Source organism: Schistocerca serialis, chromosome 1, assembly GCF_023864345.2.
Source record: "Schistocerca serialis cubense isolate TAMUIC-IGC-003099 chromosome 1, iqSchSeri2.2, whole genome shotgun sequence".
NCBI lineage: Eukaryota > Metazoa > Arthropoda > Insecta > Orthoptera > Acrididae > Schistocerca > Schistocerca serialis.
In genome coordinates, this window is record NC_064638.1 from 252,245,568 (window position 1) to 252,270,408 (window position 24,841).

A 24,841-nucleotide genomic window follows, 5' to 3' on the forward strand; every position below is an offset into this window, starting at 1 on the left:
CACTGGCAGTGCTGCAAAACAGTTCATGTATTACCTAACTAACAGGCAACAAAGAGTGTAGTGGCAAAATACCTGTGGCATAAGCAATTAGTATTCATCTGATTGGGAATTAATTATATGTGATGTTCCTCAAGTCTCCATGCTTTTTCTTGTGTACGTTAATGACCTCTCACCCATTACTTTGCCAGATGCTGAGTTTGTTTTGTTTGCAGATGATAAAACATTCCAATAAATAGCATGTCAAGTACAGATTTATAAATGACTGCTAATCAAATTTTAACTTACATTAATTATCTGTTTGAAGCTAATTCACTGTCATTAAACTCTGGAAAGACCCACCATGTAAAGTTCACAACCTATACAAGATTTTCTTCCAGCATGTGTATAACTATGATAACATGCAGATAGAAGACGTAGACAGTGTTAAATTTCTGTAATTACAATTCAATAATAAATACAGTTGGGAAGAGCATATCACAGAATTGATGAAACACCTAAATGAGTCTGTATCTGCGATGCGAATGATGTCAGATGTAGGAGATATAAATTTAAAAAGAATTTGATACTTTTCTAACTTTCATTCAATTATGTCCTAAGGGACCATATTTTGAGGTAACTCATCAGACTGAGCAGAAGTTTTTAGAACGCTAAAGCATTTTTAATGAACTTTGTTGTAAATAATGTGTGTCTATTTTAAACCAATAACTCAACACAGAGTATCAATACTAGGAATAAGAGCAAGCTACATAAAGACCTAAAATCGCTTACCTCGGTCCAAAAAGGGGTCCAATATTCAGGAACACACCTTTTCAATAAATTGCCAGCAACCATTACAACGTGGATTCTGATAAAGCACAGTTTAAACAGTGTTCAAAAGACTTTTTGTTAGGCAACTCCTCCTACTCTATAGATGAATATCCTTACAGGGACTGTTAGATCAGCTTAAGTAAAAATGTCTGTTAAGATTTCAGTTTTGACAGCACTTGGCCACAACAGACAAGATTAGGTATTTTGTGTATGGTAAATTTATTAAAAGTGCATAACTATGTTTCATTCTAAAGCGTATTACTTCTGTAAATACTGTATTATCAACTTCAGTTTATTGTAACATTTTCACATATTTCGACAATCTCCTGAGTAATGATCACAAGTGAATTATATTCAAATGTTCTCTTTCCCTTTAATTTTGTGTTTTATTTTATTTATACTTTCTGATATGTTCCACACCCTTAAGAGTCGACTCATTTCGTGGTCTATGGAACAAAAACTAAATCTAATCTAATCTTGTTACAATACCGGAGAACGTATTGTTACATCCCATCCTGGTTTTTCCATTGTCTAATCTTGTTACAATATTGTTTGTTGTTAAGCTGTAGAACAGAGTACAGTTACAAATGTGTGACATGAAGCTGTAATGTTTTTATGTGTATTCATTACTGATGTAATTATAGAATATGACACCTAGTTTTGTATGCATAAAGTAAAAGAATACAATAATTACAATATTTTTAACATCATACTTGTGCCTGGAAATTACTTATGGTCGGAATTAGCTAATCACATGATTTAAATAAAGAATGTTTACATTACAGCCTACAATGGACCATGTTTTTTTTCATAAATTCATTACAATGGTTGCTTTTCCCTATGTCAGTGTGCATCAACAAAATATTTCTGCATTTCGAGGAGAAAGTTGGTGATTGTAAGTTTGTGGAAAGACCTTGCCACAATGAAAAACATCTTAGTTTTAATGACTGATATCCCAAATTGCGTATCACATGTCACACTCTCCTCAATCTTTTGCAATAATACAAAAATTAGTTGATCTTCTTTGATGTCCTGCATCAATCCTATCTGATAAGGATCCCATACTGTGCAGCAATACTCCAGAAGTGGATGGACAAGAGAAGTGTAGGCAGACTTTTTACTACATTTATTGCATGTTATAAGTCTTCTGCCAATAAAACACAGCATCTGATTCACCTTAGCCAGAACATTTTCTATGTGATGGTTTTAATTCAAGTTGTTTGTAATTGTAATCTTTATGTATTTAGTTGAACTGACAACCTGCGGAACCTGTCTACATTTTCTGCTGCCCTACTTTTCCCTCCATCGCCAAATTAACCATTCTTTGTTGTCTCAGAATATTTTATACGAACTTCGTTTCTTCTAATCAAGTTACGCCACAAAGCTTTTTCTTTTCCTCTCCTTAATTTGACTCAGCACCTCTTCACTAGGTACTTGAGCAACCTACTAAACCTTCAGCATTATTCAGTGGCACCACACTTAAAATGTTTCTAGTCTCTTCTTCATGTCCGAAATATTTACCATCCACGTTTCACTTCTGTGCAAGACTACACAACAAATGCCTTCAGAAAATACTGCCTAACATTTGAATTTATATTCAGTGTCAAAATTTCTCTTTTTCACGAATGCTTGTCTTGCTATTACTAATCAGAATTTTACAAATGCTTTTTACTTCTGGCACTGTCAATTATTTTGCTTCCCATATAACAAATTCCTCACTGTGTGCAGGCTTAAAGTCGTATTCACCTACACACATAAGAAGAAGCGGACACTAGAACCTGCTTTCAATGTTGAAAAACTAGGAGAAATGCTACTAAAGAACAATATGCTATAGAAATCAAAAACAGTTTTGAGGTCCTGGAGACCCTGGAAGCTAGAGAGAATGGGGAGGAAAAGTGGAAAGAAATAAGTCTACAGTACTATATGTAGCGGAGGATATATTGGGAAGAAAGAAGAAAATGAAGAAGATGAAATGGTTCAATGAGACATGCCAGAAGGCTATAGAAAAGAGAAGGAAGATGAGGGAAAAGTGGCTACCCGACAGGGAGAATGAGCAGAAAAGGGAAAATTTTATCAACGTCAGAAGGGAGACAAAGTGAATCCTAAAAGCAGATAAGAGAATATATCTAACCGGTTTGCTAGAACAAGTTGAGGCAGAGTGCCAAAACAAAAATTCAAGGCAATTCTTCCAATACATAAAAAATCAGAAATGTGAATTTCAGAGACCGACTTTTTTCATTAGAGATAGGAATGGCAACTTGATAAATGACAAGGAAAGAATTGTAGAAAGATGGAAAGAATACTTCTCAGAACTGTTGAATCGCCCAGACCCAGATGAGATGTTAGCTGCAGACAATACGGAGGAAAGGAAAGATGAAGAAGAATGGGAAGATTTTGAAGATGACGTGAAGACCACAATCAAAGGACTCGGAAACAACAAAGCCCCAGGGGAGGACAGAAAAGCATTGGAATTAATCAAGGAGGGAGGTGAGAGCTTACACTTAGAGATTTATAAACTGATCCAGTTGATACATGAGAAGGAGACGCTGCCAGAAGAATGGAAGGTGTCTATAATATGCCTGGTATGCAAGAATGGAAGCAAAATGGAATGTGGTAACTACAGAGGTATCAGGTTTTTGAATGTAATGTATAAGGTACTGTCCATCATTATCCTCAGAAAATTGCAACCATTCATAGAAACAACATACAGGAGTACCAAGCTGGCTTTCGACCAAACCGATCGACAATAGATCACATTTTCACACTTAGACATGTGTTTGAAAATCACTGGGAATATGATAAAGATATCTACAGCCTGTTTGTTGATTTTCAATATGCACATGTCAGCATCCACAGGAATAGCCTATAAAATGCAATGCGTGACTTCAAAGCACGGGTTGAAAGTAATGTACCAGAAAATGGACAATTATGCACAGAAGGTAGGGCTCAAAGTGAATCACGACAAAACAGAGTTCATGCAATTAGGAAGAAGATAAGAGCAGGAAGAATTTCTTGAGATAGATGGCAAGAGGTTCAGAGAGTACACCAGTTCAAATATTTGGGATCTTGGTTTACTATGGACAACAACATAAAAATGGACATCAAGGAAAGAATAGCAATGGGAATGAAATGCATGCATATCCTCAGAGAGACACTTTGGCTCTAAATCGATCTCGGTGAGCACTAAGATGAAAATCTACAACACACTGATATGCCCGGCAGTAACGTACGGTTCAGAGACATGGAGCATGACTAAGTGAGAAAAGGAAAAAGTATTAATATTTGAAAGAAGAGTAATGAGGAAGATATGGTGACCAGTTTTAGATAACGGAGAATGGAGGAGGAAAAACGAGGCAATCTACTTTCTGATGCAACAATGAACTATCCTACAGAAGATAAAGAGCAAAAGAATAAAATGGGTGGGCCATGTAGCTCGTATATCAGATGGAAGACAGGCAAAGATGGCACTAGAGGGGAAACCAAACACCAAATGCCCCACTGGATGACCAAGGCAGTGCTGGATGGATGACCTGACGAAGGACCTAGCAGCCCTGGGGATTGAAGACACCTGGAGGAACCGGGCACGAAACAGGAAGGAATGGAGGAAGTTTGTGGGAGCAGAATGTGGTCTGCAGGGCCTGTGATCACTGGATATCTATCTAGCAAAACTAGTTACTTTCAGAATATCATTTGTTCAATCTAATTCCCTCAATGTTGCTGGATTCAATTCGAATACAGTCCATTACTCTTGCTTTAGTTATGTTTATGTTCATCTTGTAAGTTCTTTTTAAGGCACTATTCATTCCATTCAACCGTTCTTCCAAGTCTTCGTCGTCTCTGATAGAATTACAATCTCATCTGCAAACCTCAAAGTTTTTATTTCTTCTCCTTGAAGTTCAATTCCTTTTCCAAATATCTCCTTGGTTTTCTTCACAGCTTGTTCAATGTACAGACTGAGTAACACTGGGGATAGGCTAAAACCCTATCTCACTTCCTTCTCAACTACTGCTTCTCTTTGAGGTCCTTCACCCCCCTCTCCCCTTGTATCTGCAGTCTCTTTTTTTGTACAACTTGAAAATAATCTTTCGCCATCAGTATTTTATCCCTAGTAACTTCGGAACTGGAAAAAGAGCACTGCAGTCAAAAATGTCAAAAGCTTTTTCTAAATTCCCAAGAGCTATAATGGTACAATTGCTGTTCTTCAACCTATCTTCTATGTGAAATTAACAGTGGAAACTACTGTGGTTCACAGCATTACATATGTACATACTTATTCAGTTTAGACAAAGAATAAGATAAACAAGATGAGGAACATGTAATGAGGGGACCAAATATTAGTTCATGGTATGAACTATCCAAAATGCGGTTTAGGCGGTAGATTTTTCGACATAATTGGGCAGGGACCATACCGCTAGTACGGGTTAACCGAGTTCTTGGTTTACCCATCTCAAAATAATGAGGGCCTATTGTATTAATGCATTGACAAATTAGCTGATGTTAGTTGTGACTTTGTACCAAACACAGAACAAGTGAAGGTTATTGGGGAAGCAGTGTTTGATAATTTTCTAAAAATACCCACTGAATTACGATACTCCTGTCTGCCATTAATCAAAGCTAGCCCTAAGTGTAATCAGAAAAAGATACGGCTAAAATGTTATACAGATGAGTTGGCTTTCATTAGGGAAGAGGTTCTCAGACTGTACTCAATGTATAACCATTGATGTAAACAAGGGCCTGAGCTGGATGGCACTTCTTATAGAGCTTATTTACAATGTAAAAAGAACAACAAAGACAAATTGACCCTGGCCACAAAACCTGCATGTGAACATTACTTGAAAGATGCTACCAACAAATGCCACACAGCATGAGAAGTCATAAATCACGAAATGTCCCAAATTCACATACAAGGTGCAGTGTTGGGCCAATAAGTAGTAAATGATTACTTTCTAACCTCAGTAAGCAATCTGAAAGACAAAATTAAGTAAAATTGAACTTGTGCTTGGGATACTCGTGGTGCTGAGCCACAAAAGAGTCAGGCCTTCCACTGGTATGTTGTCAGCCCCCAAAGTATGGACAACTTGCAAAACTGGCACATCATGGCATACACAACCCATCTTTAGCTGTAATTAAGTCATATCTAAGCAACTGGGAGTCAGTTTGTATCAGTTAAAAATATATGCTCCTCACTGAAAGAAGTTTGGACTATGAAGTCACAGAGCTTTCTGTGAAGTGAACCAATTTATAAGGTTGTATTGTTCCAAGAGGCAAGGAAAATGGTCTGTTTATTTGTATTGGCTTGAGGAGATCATGAACACTTCATCACACTCATCTATGAATTTTATGTTGGATGAACTAATGTTTGGGGTTCACAAAATACACCTCAACATGAATACGGTGACTTTACACATGAAGACAAAGTGTGACAAACAATTATTACATTGTCAAATTGAATAAAGGAATGGAAGAAGTATTTTAGCAGAAAGATAGCTTGCAAGTTAGACTATTTTAGGGTGAAAGATTTAGTGCTTGTACCAATCATCCTACGTCACCACTGATAACTAAACACATTAAGAAAATGAGGAGCATAATGTTATATACTGGGTCATGTAGCATTATTCACATATCTCATGCTGGAGCATATTTGCTATTTTACCCAAATTCAGGACACATGTAAGGATTATTTGCTTGTCAGCATTAAGTTACTTTTATACCTAGACCAAGAGAGAGAATGAACCAGCAAATAGAAGAAATGATTTGATATACACATATGTGGATTTTATTTATGTCACTTTTTGTATTTGTAGTAGACATGAGTGTAAATGTTATGTTCATATGTTTTATGGAGTACTGTGATTCAGTTAGTTGAAGTTGTCGTATTTATTCACAATAAATATTAATGGGCATAGAAAAGACATTTTGATCTGTTTGAAGTATGTGTTTAATATAAATGATAAAATGAACCTGAATCTGTGACTGCTACTTAAGAGGAATATGTAAGGCTATTAGTAGTGTGAAAAGAATTAATGACTCAAGCCAGTGGTTTGCATATGAGCATGCTAAATTCAAGGACAACAGTTTCTAATGTAAGCTTTCAATATCATTTAGGAGACAATATTAGTGACGACAGTGTATTTCAGTTTTGTGGCAGTAAAAAGGACACGACACGTGTGTGTTAGTGTGTTGTAAAATCCAGTACTTGTAGAACTATTGAGCACTACAAAAAGACTGACCTAATGTGAGTTTAAAAGACTAGGAAAATAAACAGTGGTAATAATTTCCTTTAAACAACCAGCAACGGCAGAAGACAGGAAGAATGGTCCCCTTCTGAAGCATAATCCTATTATATCTCGTGCCATTTCCCCCTCAAACCCACAATCCTCCCTCTATCCTCAAGAACCACTCATAAAAGAGTGTCTCGTTCATAACCTAGTACCACCCCGGACTGGAAGAATTGAACTACATCCTTCGCCAGGGCTTTGATTACCTATCATCATGCCCTGAAATTAGGGTCATCCTACCCAAGATACTTCCCACTCCTCCAAAAATGGTGTTCTGTTACCCACCTAACCTCCACAACATCCTAGTCCATCCCTGTGCCAATCCCAACCTTTTGCCTCAAGGATCATACACCTGTGGAAGACCCAAGCACAAAATCTGCCCAATCCACCCATCCAGCACTTCCTATTCCAGTCCTGTCACAGTTTTATCCTATCCCATCAGGGGCCAGGCCACCTGTGAAAGCAGCTGTGTCATTTACCAGCTCTGCTGCAATCACTGTACAGCTCTTTTTATTGGTATGACTACCAACCAGCTGTTCACCAGGATGAACGGCAACTGCCAAACTTTGGCCATGAGCAAGTAGACCACTGTGTGGCACTACATGCAGCTGAACATAACACACTTGATTCAATGGCTGAGTCACTGTCTGAGCCATCTGGATCTTTCCCTCCACCATCAGCTTCTCTGAACTGCACAGACGGAGTTATCTCTACAACACATTCTCTGCTACCATAATTATCACGGTCTCAACCTATGGTAACATGCTGTTCCCACACCCTCCAACCAACAGCTTCCAACCCCCTCAGTCCTATCATCTCCTCTCCAGTCTCATCTCCCACCCTGTTTATTTGCAGCTCTCTGCCAATGCATCCACAGATCTTCCCCCCCCCCCCCCCCCCCCCAATCTCCCTGTCCCACAACCTCCTGATGCTATGCCTGTTGGCAATCTAGTCCCTGCACACTCCACCAGACAGTGTTCGACCCTCTCCCCATCCATATAACTACAACCCCTTCCCCACTCCCTCCAGATTGCTAATTCCATCCCATATGATAGTTGCTTCTGGACCAAGATGCTGGAGTTGGTGATCCTGTGTGCACGAGGTGTGCTTGCCAGTGTGTGAGAATGGTGTGAGTCTCTTTTACTGATAAAGGCTGTGACCAAAAGCTTTAAGTAAGTCTCTTAATTGTGCCTGTCTGCAGCTTGACTTGTCTTCTTTACAGTAAGTAGCAATCTGTCTTTTCCTACATTGTTGACATTCCTATGATTAGTGAGGCATTCACAAGTAAGAAATGGTAATACCAAACACAGAATGATGCTACAGCAAACTGCACACTGCAGGTGACAGTTATGAGCTTACCAAAAGTGTTTCAAACCAACTGTTAAGCATGGGTAGCAATGCAACCTGTCTAGAGCACATTCTACACAGGTGCTGTGGGAGTTAAAAATATTGTGATCTATGGACATCATGAATGGCTTACATCAAAGAATAAGTGATTGTAGGAACACGTGCTTTATCAGGCAGCCAATGCAAAACAATTTGTTCATTTCACAACAGATGGCGTGGACTTTCGGAAGTGTGTTCCAACCGACTATCTGACATAATATAAAGCACTTTGTTTGTGAAATTTGGTGAGTGTGAATGCTCTCATGGCGGAACCACAAATGTCCAACATTGAAAATCTAATTTGTACAAAATATTTTGCACAATGATGATGACAAAAATGAAGAAGAAGAAGAAGATGATGAACAGGAAGATGATGATGATAATGTGTTCTTGATTTTTCTGGTAATCTTTCCTCTGGAGCTAACAGAGGTGAATTCTGGAATGAAGAAGATGCAGATCTCCCATAAAAAAATCACCATGAATTACAAATTATCTTCCACAGAGAGAATATGTAAACCAATCTCTTCATAAAAATGTATCGATATTTGCAATATGTGAATGTTGTTTTTTTTCCCCCCCTCTCAGACAAAGAGATTGCTATTGTATTCAGTGTTGTAGGAAAAGAGATTTGTCTTAAATTTTTGATTAATTCACTTCAATATTGTAAAGGTTCATACAATGTGTTCAGTTTTTCTTACATTTTAAAAGCTAAAAATCATAGCTAAATCATACAAATGTACATCATCCTGATGAGGGGAGCCAAGCAGAGGTGAAGTATGGCAATAATTAAATCTGTAACAGATTCAACTATGCTGCAGCATGCATTATATCATGCCTCCTCTGGTTGCATCTTAACTCTTTCTGTTTAGCTTTGGGATGATAGGATATAATTTTCGTCTTTACTTTTTTTACATGTAAAATTTTCTTGATCAATGATTTGGCACTCACTCAAACAACTTTCAACTCTGTTGCAAGCTAATTTTCATCTGTTACAAATAAATGAGCATAGGAAGAGGCAACTGTATCTTGTCTTTCTCTGTTAGTGTTGGAACTGAGCAGACTGGGCACTCTCATACTGTATTAGAATGCCTTTCTTACATGCTCAGTTGTAAAGAACACATGGTGTAGAATACATTGCTAAACTATCCTGCACAAAAGATAGAACAACAAAAAAATTCTAGCAGCAGCAAAGCAAGGACAAAGGTGCGGTGATCTGGTTTAGGACTTTTAGCATTCTGTCAAAATCGGCTCGTATTAACAATATAATGAAAAGGATAGTTGCTACTCACCAAATAGCGGAGATGGTGAGTCGTACACCAGCACAACAAAACGACTGTCAGAAAGTCAGCTTTCGGTCAACAAGGCCTTCGTTGGAAATACACACACACACACACACACACACACACACACACACACACACACACACACACACTCACTCACGCAAATGCAACTCACACACAACCATAATCACAGTCTCAGGCTGCTGAGGCCAGACCACATTAACAGCTCACATTAACTCATTTTCGTCCACTTCACTTTCCACAGCCCTGTCGTCAAGCTTCTTTCCTTTATATAGCCCTTATAGATATTCCATCCTTTCTTGGCTTAGTGCTGGTTTGCTACCTGAAATATTTATGTTCATTCAGTGGCTTCTATTTTCACCAAAGGTTTTTTTATTTTCGTATGTGTGGCATCTATCGTTCCCATAGTTATGCATGCTTCTACAGAGCTGCATTCATCCTTCAGCCATTCCTACTTTGCCATTTTGGATTTTATGTTAACTTAATTTTTTCAGATTTCCATAATACTTATTGGCTATTTCAATTGTTGAATTTCTTTATTTTCTTCTTTCACTGATTAATTTCAATGTCAATCCCATAATCCAAGCATTTCTACTGGGTCTTGTCTTCTCGCTTATTTACGTCATTTGTTGCCTAATGCACCCTTTGGAACACTCAACTATTTCCAGATCTTTCAACTTATTCAAGTTCCATACCTGAATTTCTTACATTTATTTTGCTTCATTCTGCATTTTGTAACTAGCAAGTTACTGTCAAGAGTGCAGATGTGCTCCTGTAAATGTTTTGCGGTTTCAAATATGATTCAAAAGTCTCTGGATTACTATTACATAGTTCATCTGAAACTGTTATTATAACAGGTGTCAGACAGGGTGATGGCTGCCTCCAATTGTTTTCAACTGTTTTTTGGAGACAACAGTGAGTGGAAACAAAGAATTAATCAGGAACATAGCTTTGTAGGTACCTGAAATGGCTTGCTGTTAATGATATCAAATTTACTGACAATAAGAAGGAGAAGGAAATGACATAACAATGGAAAGATGACAGAATGTGCAAGCACACTGTTAAAGTTGAGTAAGTCAGTGGTGTGCAAATTATTGGGGGATGGTATTACGTTGAGTTGAGTGGGATTCAAATTTCATACAAATACTGTTGACAATATGGAAAAGTGTGTTGGCAGGGAGAAATATCTGTAAAATTATGAACACCACAAAGAAATACCAATTTTGTAGAAAGTTCACAGTTTTGCTGCAGATAATTTGGACTTCAAAGATGGCACAGACACTGACATAACTTATTCTGTCGATGGGATTTTGTATTAGGAGGTATCAGAATAAACAACTCGTAATATGCGGGAGCAAAATGACAGATTCAAAGACGCATTCTACAATAAATATTTACATAAACAAGAAGCATCTGAATTAAATCAGTCATTGGTTGATTCAGATGAAACGTGGATTCATACACATAATGCTGTAAATAAGTGTTGTCACAGTATGCAAAGAGTATTGTCAAACAGAGGTGCTAGAGGTGCTCATCATCGTTTAATTACTATGCTAAGAAGGTTGTTGGCATATGGACATGTAGTTTGTGGCAGTACTCCACTTACAAGAGTACTGGAGTGTGTTCTATTACCAACCTCCCCTCCCTATTTCTGTGACCTTAACATGACAGTACTGGCAGCCTGGTCATGTCATCAGTTTGCTTCACCAGCTAATACTTAATATGGTTGTTAATGGCCACTATGAAACAAAATAAAGAAGAGCTCCATTTGAAACCTTGGAACCTCGCCACATATCTTTCATATGCACAAAGTACGTAACTTACCAAAATAAGAAACAGTGCCTTATTTCTGCTGTAACTGAAGGGCAAGTGAATTACAGCAAAACCTAGTTTAATTGAAGGAGTGGGGTTGTGGTTATAATTCTTTTTCTTTTCTTTTCTAGAATTGCATAAAGGGTCAGATCATATATATAACAGAGGGAAACATTCCACATGGGAAAAATATATCTAAAAACAAAGATGATGTGACTTACCAAACGAAAGTGCTGGCACGTCGATAGACACACAAACATACACAAACATACACACAAAATTCAAGCTTTCGCAACAAACTGTTGCCTCATCAGGAAAGAGGGAAGGAGAGGGGAAGACGAAAGGAAGTGGGTTTTAAGGGAGAGGGTAAGGAGTCATTCCAATATTCATCCGGATATTCCATTCCACATATCCATCCGGATGGATATGGTTGTGTGTGTGTGTGTGTGTGTGTGTGTGTGTGTGTGTGTGTGTGTGTGTGTGTGTGTGTGTATACCTGTCCTTTTTTCCCCCTAAGGTAAGTCTTTCCGCTCCCGGGATTGGAATGACTCCTTACCCTCTCCCTTAAAACCCACATCCTTTCATCTTTCCCTCCCCTTCCCTCTTTCCTGATGAGGCAACAGTTTGTTGCGAAAGCTTGAATTTTGTGTGTATGTTTGTGTGTCTGTCGACCTGCCAGCACTTTCATTTGGTAAGTCACATCATCTTTGTTTTTAGATATATTTTTCCTACGTGGAATGTTTCCCTCTATTATAACCATATCATTAATTTGATGTGTGGATGGATATGTGTGTGTGTGCGAGTGTATACCTGTCCTTTTTTCCCCCTAAGGTAAGTCTTTCCGCTCCCGGGATTGGAATGACTCCTTACCCTCTCCCTTAAAACCCACTTCCTTTCGTCTTCCCCTCTCCTTCCCTCTTTCCTGATGAGGCAACAGTTTGTTGCGAAAGCTTGAATTTTGTGTGTATGTTTGTGTGTCTATCGACCTGCCAGCGCTTTCGTTCGGTAAGTCACCTCATCTTTGTTTTATATTTATATATATTTATATATATATTTATATATATTTATATATATTTATATATATATTTATATATATTTATATATATATATATATATATAAAAATCGCTAAATACTAGCATCAATTCACTAAGTTTGTTCCAGTATTAACTCACCTTTCTGACTAAAACTGGCTTTACAGAAGTCACATCTGAAAGGTTTTAAGCCATTGTGCTTTGCCATATGTATCTGAACAGACCACTTCTGACTGAATGCTCTCTGACAAATTTCACACTGCAAAAAATAGTGTGACATTTAAAAAGCATATATAAACCACAAAACTGTAAATTTACACTTAATTAGTAACATGTTAACAGTATCAGAAATTCGTAATTTTTAGTATTGTCAGTGATACTCAGGTGTATTTTAGTGATTTCTTGATTTGTGAAAGAACAGAAATACAACAGTATTTATAACTAATAGTCCATCCTGCAGCAGAGTGTACACAGTAATAAAACTTCCTGACAATTAACCCTCAGGTATGACCTCTGCAGATCATCTGACAGCTCATGGTGTATGAGCTATGACATTTCCATAAAGTAACTGCTGTTTCTATTAAATTACACGAGAGAACGTTCTGGGAAGGAAACAGAGTGAACACAGAATACTATATATACAAAAAAACATGCAAATGCCTTTGCCATTTTAATATAATAACAAAATTAAGAGATTAAAAGTATGTTGAGTGTGGAAACGCTGAACGTAGGGTACAACACTTGGACAAGGAGGTAAGTTCAACACAGCCATGACCTCCCTAGGTAAATAACAGCACAGTTATTTTTTGATGTAGTCCCCTCTCAGACTGTTGCACTTTATTAAACTTTTTTCAAGTGAATAGGTTTCTACCAAATACTACCCCCCTCCCCCCCCCCCCCCCCCCTCCCCAGCAGGGCTGCAAAATATAAACTTACGTATGTCACAAACTTATCACTGAAGGATAAGGTTTCCAGGCACAAATTTCTTTACATGTGAGAACATGTGGAAGTCAGAGTGCCAAATCTGGTGAATAGGGTGGATATTTGGACAACACACACTTCAGACTTGCACTGTCAAAATCACATTTATGGGCAGTTGCTTTGTTCTGATGAATGATAATTAAGTTTTTCTTTGTGATGCTGGTCTCTTCTCACACACTTTGTATTGGCCCAGAAGACTTCCATATTAGTAAGCAATAAGAAAACACTCTTTTACATCTAGGAAAAAAAGATGAATTCCTTTTTCAAATGCAAAATGACTTGCCTATTTTTGTCCTGGGCCATTAACTTTTGCCCACTATGTGACTTTTGGTTCCTGGTATGAAGATGCTGAAGAAAGCCTCATCTACAGTAGCAAGTTACTTCTTAAAATTGACCAAATACTGCTGAGAATTCTGTTTTCATGTTTGCTTTTAGTCAGCATTCAAATGGTTCAAATGGCTCTGAGCGCTATGCAACTTAACTTCTGAGGCCATCAGTTGCGTAGAACTTAGAACTAATTAAACCTAACTAATGTAAGGACATCACACACATCCATGCCCAAGACAGGGTTCGAACCTGCGACCATAGCGGTTGCTCGGCTCCCAACTGTAGCGCCTAGAACCGCACGGCCACCCTGGCCGGCGGTCAGCATTCAACAAATACCACATATCCTGCGAAGAGTTTCATTATGTGATGTGTATTTTACCCTTCTGTCTAATATGCCTATTCAGCCATAATACTCCAGCAATAGGTGATAGTCCAATAGTATAGTGTAGTGTGTGTGCTTTCTCCATGTTTATATCTGTGGTTACATGTCTAGGATGTCCTTACATAAATCATCAAGAACATTAAGTATGGTCATTTCTAAACTCAGTTTTTTTTATTCCCCCTCCCTTCCTTCCTTCCTTTTATAGTCTTCAGTCTTCTAACTGATTTGGCGTGGGCTATCATGAGTTGCTCGCCTGAGCTAATGCATTCATTTAATTATTTCAGAGTAGCACTTGCACTTGCAGCTACCCATTTATTAACAGTTGAAAATGAAGGACAGAACTCCTTTCAAGCCTTCATAACCATCTTTGATACTTTCTATGAGTAACAAACTCTCCAAAACAGATATTTTTAAGATAACACAGCACGTCAATTTACTGAAATGAAACCTACATAATGTAGCCACTGTAAACAGCTGTATAAACATCACTATTCAACACATCAAACTGGCACTCAACTTACGTAATTGGACAACATAAACCAGTGTAACAAAGGACACTTACACACTTATTTTGAAATGTTTTTGAATGGTCAGGTATTTACTGTATGAATGATCTCAATGAATATTCTTTTCCAAAACCAAGTAAACATATTACCTTAAATGGTTTCTCGCCAGTGTGGATCCGCAAATGTCGCACCAGCTGAGATGGTTTCTGAAATGACTTGCTACAAATATTGCACTTGTGTATGTATGAATTTTTATCTCTCCTTCGTTTATGACTTTTCCGAGACAAACAAGCTTTTACCTAAGGAGGAACAAAATAGTCAAGTTTAGTTAGGTGAAACACTGATGGTAGTTTGTCAGCTTATAAATTTTAAGTAGCAGACATTTTACACGAATACGATTACATCAATTTTACTGAAAACTAGTGTAAAACATAATAGTAAATGGTATTTTTAACACACAAATGTAAGTCTCATGAAAATGTGTAGAAACATTTAAATCCTTGGCTTATCGCTTCTGTGCAAAAGGAACACGGGAGAAAGATTGGAACCTAACCTCTCATTGATGATGATGATGTTGTTAAAGTAGTAATACAAGCTCACACTGCAGGATATGGAAGGGAATAAGCAGTCTACTTTTAAAGGAACTGCATAGGTTTGCTCAGTGGTTCTTTCAATATAGGGAAATCACGAAAAATGTAAATCTGGGTGCTCAAACTGTTAGTTGAACATCAGGCCTCCAAAAATCCACATTTTACCAGTCAGTCCCAAAATGCGTATAATCGAAGGGAATCTTCTTGTTAAGATGCAAAATGTGTAATTTAGCATGTGACAGTTAGGTTTTGTGGCTCTTTCCATTTTTATGGTTTTATTCATAAAAAGAGGATTGTATTTTGCCTTCAGCAGAATGGAACAACAGTTGTTGGCACATTGTGTGTGTGCGTGTGCATGCGCACCTGTGGGCACATACACATAAAACTTCCCTTAAAATGTGCAGTCTATTAACAACGCAATAATAAGGCACAATATGGGAGAGCTCAGAACTGTAGTAATCAGCAAGCAGGTCTCATTTATAGAAGCCAACTGGTGTTCTTCAGAAATCATGAACTGAAGTACTGGGTGGTTATAATTAAAGTGCTGCTACTCACGGGCTGTAATTATTGTAAGGCTGCAAAATTTTGTAACATTTTAATGCGTTAATGTGGAACCAATTTACGCTGGAAAAAAATTAGTTCCAATTTTTGGTCACCAGGTGCACATATGGCACTGTGAATACGCAAAATACGTATAAAAAGTTTACCATATGTAATGCATTAGGAATGGGACATCAGCAGAAAAGGTCAAACAAATCAGAAAGGCATAAGGTGATTTTATTGCTAAGTGCCACTTGCACAATTTGTTCAATATAAGAACCGCTATGATGCCAATATGCTGTACAGAGCCAGATTTGCACCTACTGGCCAAAGCTGGAACAAATTTTTTTCCAGCTTAAATCAGTTCCGCATTAATGAATTAGCATACCTACGAAGTTTCACTGCTCTACGATAATTACAGCTCACAATGGACCACTGTGAGCAGCTATACTTTAATTACAACAACCCAGTACATCATTACAGCTTCGATAGTCTAAGGTCCAACACAAATCAAACCAATGCATTACAATCAACTATGTTTTATTTCACTGCAGCACAAATCTGCAGCACTTGCTTTAGTGTAGTGTAACTTGAGGGTCTTCAGAATAATGTGTTAAACTATTATCTCTCAGGTCAACAAAGGATCTTCATCAGTGTTAAAAAGGTATTTTAAAGAGTTAGTAAGCGGGGGGCAGCTAACTGTGTAGTCCCTTTATTTTTTACATGGAAAGAATGTGCTCTAAACATTGGCAAGATGGAGCAGTGACAGTGTCTGTATTTGTTGTGTAGGCCCACTTATGCTTTGAAATTGGGCTTGGTGGTGCCACAGAACTCAAGGAGAAGAGGGCCACTGGTAATAATTACCAAGTCCAGAAACAGAAGAAGAGATAGTCCGTAATCTTTTAACTCTTTTGGCATTGCATGTTTGAATAGAGCCTCTGTTATAAGCTGAACTACAAGAGAGTAGTAGCACAGCGATCTGTACACCCACAATCGTATGTGTTTTATGAAAGAAGCAGAATACAGAACAGTTTGTTAAAAGTGGATATTTCAACGACATCAAAGAAGATATGAAAATTTTACTTGTGATGAGCTGGAAAATTAAATAACAAGATAGAACTACCTGGTAATGTCAGAAGCGAAGAGCTTCCAAGGCTTGTGAAGCTTGCTAATAATAATAATAATAATAATAATAATAATAATAATAATAATATAATTTCCACTACATGTAACTTCAACCTATTTCCCGTTATGTAACATTATTTCCATGACTGACTTCATGTATCATGGCTGAGCTTATGGAATTCAGATTTCTCAGAACCACAAAATTTCACCATCCACGTGTCTTGAACAAGTGCTGTTTAGATGAGTTTGTTATATTAAAATTGGAATAAATGAATCTAACAAAACCAATTTTACAGCAGGCTAGTACAGTGAAATAATAGAGGCATCTTGGGATAGAACTGCTCCGAACAACTTCATTTATGACCCGTCAATCATATGCTATTCGTAGTAAATGTTACCTTCTGTAATCTTGACTGTTGCCTTTTCATAGTTTCTTGATGCAGTGGACCCGGTACGCAGTGCCACTGTTTCTAGCCATGTGTCTTTGTTTCCGTTTCCAGAGAGTCGAGGACTGTAAGAGCATGCACAACTACCCCAACTCACTACAAAATTTTAACATCACTATTTGGATATCTCTATTAAATGTATTTACAACTGTGACTATGGACACCATCAGCTGTGGAATGGAATGATGACAATGACAATATGTGCAAATTTGTGCAGGACTAGGACTTGAACCCGGATTTCCAGCTCACTGTGAGCAATTGCCTTAGCATTTGGCTATCTGTGCTCAACTCGCAGCCAGACCCAAACTTTCATATTGCATCAACCATAAATGTGAGATATTTGACTTTAAAGTCACTTGTCCAGTGTCAGCGGATATATATGATATTGCAGTGCCTGTGTTATTCCGAATTATGACGCAAAGTTCCTTTGGACATAAATGCGTCAGTGTTATTCTGAATTACAATGCAAAGTTCCTTTGGAAATGCATTCATATTCAAAAAAACTTTACAACATAAATCAGAAAAACATAGACACTGCAACATCGTATTTGGATATATCGTTTTTCAGTCTTATACAACCAAATTCTCCATTTAATTCAGAGGAGTATGAGCTTACACTAATTTTATATAGTGTCTGATAAATATAGGAATCTCCCCCCCCCCCCCCCCAATTTTTTCTCCCACTTCTACACATTTTAGGTGCCAGAATGTACTCATGACGTTTGGAAAAATCTACTTGATTTTCTGTAAGTCAGTGCTCTGAGACACACAATACATAACAGTTTTTTATCTTACAAAACTGTTTCAACACTAATACAGGGTGCGGCACGAAAAACCGGCCTGTAAAATTCTCTTCTGTCAAGTTTGAATAAAAATCCCCCAGGATTCCCAAATAAACATCACTGTTCACTGTTGTCTCAAAGACTATGGGCTTTGTAACGCGTGTGGCGGAAATGGTACACCAAACACCAACCTTCTTGTAACAAAAGGGTACCTGGAGGATCGCATGTGGATTTTCTGTTTACCAATACCGGTTGTTTTGGGAACTTATGTATCCAGACAGGTGGAAACATGCCTTGCCACTCATGAATTGATGAATGTTAGTGGATCCAAGACACCACAAGCAACATTTCTCAACAGCCATGAACAGAAATGCCGTCTCTTCTGTAGGTCAGGCTCCTTCAGTTCCTGTATAACCATCTGGTACGGTTTTAACTTCAGTTCCCTTATAACATGTCTGAAACTTCTCTCACTCGCATGAACTTGTTGAGTCAATTTCCTGAATGACTTACAAGGACTTCTTGTCATTATCTCCTGCACTTGTCTCTCTAATTCAGGTGTGCAGACAGGTGGTGGCCTGTTCCTAGGAGCACTTTGAACCGATCCTGTATGCTTCCATTTTTCAATCAATTTCTGTGTGGTGCTTTTTGCTGGCACAGAACATCCAGCAAATTTCTCCTTTGTTTTCACAAAAGATCCAGTGTGAATGAATGCTTCAATTGCTGTTCACTTAAACTGTGTCTATGGAGTATTGTAACAACAATTGAAGTTTTTGATTTGTTATGTTCCAAGAAGGTTTTTATAACTGCAATACAGGCATCTACTTCATTACAAGCCACATTGTTCGAATGTAGTCTGTTTCTTGTAACATTGTTGCATTTTGGATGATTTCTTCTAGGACAGCACTCATATTTTGTTCCCAGTTTTATGATTACAGTAACTGTGATGCCACTACTTATGTCATTTAATATACTAGTTAATATCCTGCTACGACTGTCCGCCAAAAGCAGCACACTGTGTTTATTGCCTTGTGTGTGTGTGTGTGTGTGTGTGTGTGTGTGATTTGAATTGCCACTCTCTTTAGCCAGAAATTTAGTTTTCCATTGTTTAAAAAAGTGTTTGTTGTTGTCATTAGTAATACTATAGTCAGTGTCTGTGCTACTTTTGTGTAAATATGTTTTTCTTGAGGAGCGGGATGGCTTCTCGTTGGTGACATGCTCATTACTTCTAGAGTTCTTCTTTGAAGCACTAGAATTTTGATCGTTGTTCACAATAAAGAGCTTGTTGTTATCAGCACTTCTACCCACATGTGACACACACAAACACAATACAAGTTGACCATTTTCTGTTGGCAATTATTTTCTTACTACTTCATGTGGTTTTTATATTCTGAACATGTTGTAGCCATCCTCAATTGTAGTGTCTGGTTAGTCATTTGCAGATGAACTTTTACTGCTTTTATTTCTTACACTTTACCCACTTACTCTCAGACCTGCAATTTTACAGACTATAAGATGCCTCAGACTATGATACACACCTTGATTTTTAAGCAATTTAAAATAAATAAATAAATAAATAAATAAATATTTCTACCATTTTTATTATTAGACTGCAAAGCCACAAAAAAACTCATAGCTTATAAAACTGAACTGAACTTCAAAAACTATTCTGCCCTTCGCACACGAGATAGTCTTCACTTCCATTGAGAGTATTACGAGGGTGAGTCAAATGAAAATCTTAAATTTGTAATAACAAATCGAAATTTCATGCCGTTATCCTGTAAGTTGGTAATCGTGCTACAAACAGCATGCAGTATGGCCTGTAGGTGGCAGCACAGTGCAGATGCACACATACCGTCACAGTATTAGTATAAAGATGGCTGCACCAATTGCGACTTGCACCAGAGAAAAACAGCTCCATATTCGGTTTTTGCGTAGTGAAGGTGTGAAACCTATTGAAACTCATCAATGAATGAAGGTTCAGTACAGTGATGCATATTTGTCACTGCACCAAGTCTACGAATGGAGTAGGAAGTACGCAAATGGTGTGACTTCAGTGGAAGATGCTCCTCGTCCAGGTCAGGCACGAGTTGTGACACCACAGAATATTGCAGCAGTTGAAGACATAGTGAAGGAAAACTGCTGAGTGACACTGAATGACATTGCAGCATGTTTACAGATTAGTCATGAGTCAGCACACCACATTGTGCATGATGTGCTACAGTTTCATTAAGTGTCTGCAAGATGGGTGCCACGGCAGCTGACTCCTGAAATGAGAGAACAACTTGTTGATGTTTGTGAAGAGCTTCTTCGGAGCTTTGAACGAGAAGGTGATGGCTTCCTTGCAAGAATCATTACTGGAGACGAAACCTGGGTTCACTTCCACCAACTGGAAACGAAGAGGGCAGGCAAGGATGGCGCCATTCCTCATCACCAAAACCAAAGAAGTTTCGAACAGAACCATCAGCAGGGAAGTTATGCTGACTATCTTTCGGGACGAAAAAGGCGTCATTTTGGAGCATTACATGCCTAGAGGGACCACTGTAACCAGTGCATCATACACAGATCTCCTAAAAAATCATCTGTGGCCTGCAATCAAATCAAAGCAACATGAATTGCTGTCAGCAGGTGTCCTTTTGCAACATGACAATGTAAGGCCCCACACTGCCCGTACAACAGTTGCAACAATCACAGACCTGCATTCTGAGTGTCTTATTCGTCCACCAGACCTTGTCCCAAGTGATTGCCATATGTTTGGACCACTCAAAGACGCAATGGGAGGAAAGAAGTTCCATTCTAATGAAGATGTATGCCACACGGTTGTGCGGACAACCAAAAGAATTTTTTTCTAAGGGAATTTATTCACTTTGTAAGCGCTGGAGGACTTGCATTGATCGTGGGGGAGAGTATGTTGAAAAGAGATACAGCTTTGTACCACTTCTGCACAATAAATAATATTTTAAAAAATATTTAAGGTTTTCATTTGACTCACCCTTGTACTTATGCCGCACTTCTTGAAAGATTTACTAGTAATATCTTCTCTCACCCTCGACCATGACTTTTATCCACTGACACACTTGTTTCATTTTAAGTTGTTTTAACGCTCCCTCCAGTGTGAATTCATATTGAGTTTCATCCATCATCCATTTTTTCCATTCCTCTCTCATATACACTTTAACTGCTTTATTTATCGAGACATCAGAATGTTGCAATTGTGAAGTAAGACCTTCTTGAATAACACTAAGCTCTGTATTTTCCTGTCTCAATTTCTTTTTCACGGAATTTTTCAAATGACTACTAAACTGATTTACCATGAGAAGAGAAATCTTCTTCAATAAAGTAACTTTCCTTCACTCCCATACTCTGTTAATCATTGGATCAAGTTTAATACCATCAGCACAACATGAGAGGACAACAGTGTAGCGCATTTTTTCATGTCCAATTGTCTGTATAGTTACAGGTTTAGCACCATTCCTGTCAACAGTTGTGTTACTTGCCACATCAAATGTAAGAGGAGTTTCATCCATATTCGTTATTTGGCTTTCAATGTTGAATAATAAAGTGATAAATAGTATTTTCTCGTCATTCTGTTGTGGCATTTTCTGAAATATTTTGGTTTTGGTTCACACGTTAAGTCCATGACACTTCATAGCACAAACAAATTCCCCCTTAAAATCTGTTAAGTTCCACTGTAGCGCTAGCTTACAAGCACGTATTTGAATCATTTTTATATTAATTCCAATGCCATTTTGATGGTCTCCTTGAATCCATTTCAATATGTCATCATCTAGTTTTGGCCACTTTGCACTCAGTCCATTATTTGCACAGTATTCCTCATCTTTTTTTCTGTTGTTCTTTACTAGCCCACCAAACGCGAATGGTTATTTTCTGTTGGTGGAGGGCCGAAATGCCACTCAGCTGCCCTGTTTCCCTGTTGTTCCGAATATGCTATTACTTTCAATTTATAGAACACATCATATCAATACCTTTTTTTTTCCCCATTACGAAACTAGCTACTAACAAAAACATTGTACTGTTACCGATAACACAAATCACTTTTGATTCAGATTCATTGGCACTGTAGACTGCAATGCGCATCATAGACTAGACAGTAATCTGGGTTTGTGATGGCGGGCTGGGAGGAGGATCGTGTTAGCAAGCTTGTGAATCCTCGCAATTCATGTTCATCGCATTGGTGCACTGCTGCTGCCAGCAGAATCCAACGCTGCTAGACAGAGATTTCCTGTGGCATCGAATATATGGCCATTTTTAAGATTTGTGGGAATTTTAAATAAAACACTGGACATTTTTATATTAATTTTGAGTATAAGAACACCTGAATTTTGGAGGCTATTTTTTCTTAAGGAAAAGTGTAAAATAAGGTAGACTATCATATTTGGGGATGTGTGCACTTTTTTGCCATTTCCTTTTGGATAATGAAACACAGAAATTAATTTCAACAGAAATGTGGTCAGAGTCGCAGAGCTATAAATACAAAATTCAACAAGAGTGCATGAGTAGTTTTAATTATAAATAAGTGAATACAAAAGTGAGAACGCTACTAGCAACGACCTAGTAAGTACAGTATCATAAGCAAAATTGGCAACCACTACAATTGCACAAGTTTATGTGCCAACAAAGCTTTGCAGATGAAGGGAGTGAAAGAATGTATGATGAGATACAAGAAATTATTCAGATAGTAAAGGGAAACAAATTTAATACTCATGGGGGACTGGAATTCGATAGTAGGAAAAAGAAGAGATGGAAAAGTATTAGGTGAATATGGAATGGGGGTAAGGAATGAAAGAGGAAGTCGCCTGATAGAATTTTGCATGGAGCATAACTTAATCATAGCTAAAACTTAGTTTAAGAATCCTGAAAGAAGGTTGTATATGTGGAAGAGGTCTGGAGACACTGGAAGGTTTCAGATAGATTATAAAATGGTAAGACAGATTTAGGAACCAGGTTTTAAATTTTAAGAAATTTCCAAGGGCGGATGTGGATTCTGACCACAATCTATTGGTTATGAACTGTAGATTAAAACTGAAGACAGTGCATAAAGGTGGGAATTTAAGAAGATGGAACCTGGATAAACTGAAAGAACCAGAGGCTGTAGAGAGTTTCAGAGAGAGCATTAGGGAATGATTGACATGAACAGGGGAAAGAAAAACAGTAGAAGGAGAATGGGTAGATTTGAGAGATGACATAGGGAAGGCAGCAGAGGATCAAGTAGGTAAACAGATGAGTGCTAGTAGAAATCCTTGGGTAACAGAAGAGATACTGAATTTAATTGATGAAAGGAGAAAATATAAAAATGCAGTAAATGAAGCAGGCAAAAAGGAATACAAACATCTCAAAAATTACATCGACAGGGAGTACAAAATGCCAAGCAGGGATGGCTACAGGGCAAATGTAAGGATGTAGAGGCATATATCAATAGGTGTAAGATAGATACTGGCTACAGGAAAATTAAAAACACCTTTGGAGAAAAAAGAACCACTTGTATGAATATCAAGAGCTCAGATGGAAAACCAGTTTTAAGCAAAGAAGGGAAAGCAGAAAGGTGGAAGGAGTATACAGAGGGTTTATACAAGGGCGATGTACTTGAGGACAATATTTTGGAAATGGAATAGGACATAGGTGAAGATGAAATGGGAGATATGGTACTTTGTGAAGAATTTGACAGAGTACTGAAAGACTTAAATCAAAACAAGGATGCTGAAGTAGAGACGAGATTCCCTCTGGAGAAGGCAAACTTATCTTCACTTAGTTACATAATACTGTTATGTCGGTATCAAATTTTAATTTATTTCCATATGACCAGCAATTAAAAATATAGAGACAATATTTAGTACAAAAAAGTAATTCAGTATTCATTAATTAAGACTTTGATTTGTTAATACATATGGAATTGAAATATAAGATTGAAAAAAGTTGCTAACAGCGAGACTCAAACCAGTGACTTTATGGTTACAAAATGTTGGCGCTACACATATAGGTACCGACGACTACATTGGTAACCTGGAACTGTATTGTATGCAAGAGAGCTCATAAATTGCCAATATTCAAGAAAAATTTATTAAGTTTATAGAGAACTGCATCATACTGCTTTAGGAAACTGATGTCCAGGCACTCACCTTCAAAACCTGTACATAGAAAGAATATAGAAGAGGGCCAGTCTATAAGGTCCTCTCATTACAAGAGTACTGTATGTGTGTCAAACTAAACTGGTATCAAATGTTTGATGACTGTTTGAACCGGGCTCACAAACTTTCGAAATTCAAACTTATCGCATTATGTAATAAAAAATTTGTGAATCTCTCAGCTGAGTTTTAGAAACAAATTAAGCTATCGTAAAATTGAAATATACCTTCCCTTTCCAATCTTAAATTCCTTCTTCATGGCAACATTCTCTGAAAAGGTCATTTTAGTTCGAATTTTTATTTTTTGGACTTTATACTGTTATGTCGATACCCAGTTCCAGTAGTAAAATGCCCATTAAAATTTGTATAAAGGAATTTACCATTCAGACTAAATTTCACATTAACC

At 37.7% G+C, this 24,841-nt stretch overlaps 1 protein-coding gene across 2 annotated transcripts in view; it reads right to left on the reverse strand.

The window, feature by feature from the left end:
- The window catches only part of LOC126467166 (zinc finger protein 236-like), a 234,085-nt gene that overhangs the window by 161,160 nt on the left and 48,084 nt on the right, over positions 1-24,841 (reverse strand). For both annotated transcript variants that reach the window (XM_050096441.1, XM_050096442.1), the window contains exons 8-9: positions 14,962-15,111; positions 12,758-12,875 (exon numbers count right to left, since the gene is read on the reverse strand). In XM_050096441.1, coding sequence (XP_049952398.1) covers positions 12,758-12,875; positions 14,962-15,111 — 268 coding nt within the window. The remainder of the gene's footprint in view (positions 1-12,757; positions 12,876-14,961; positions 15,112-24,841) is intronic.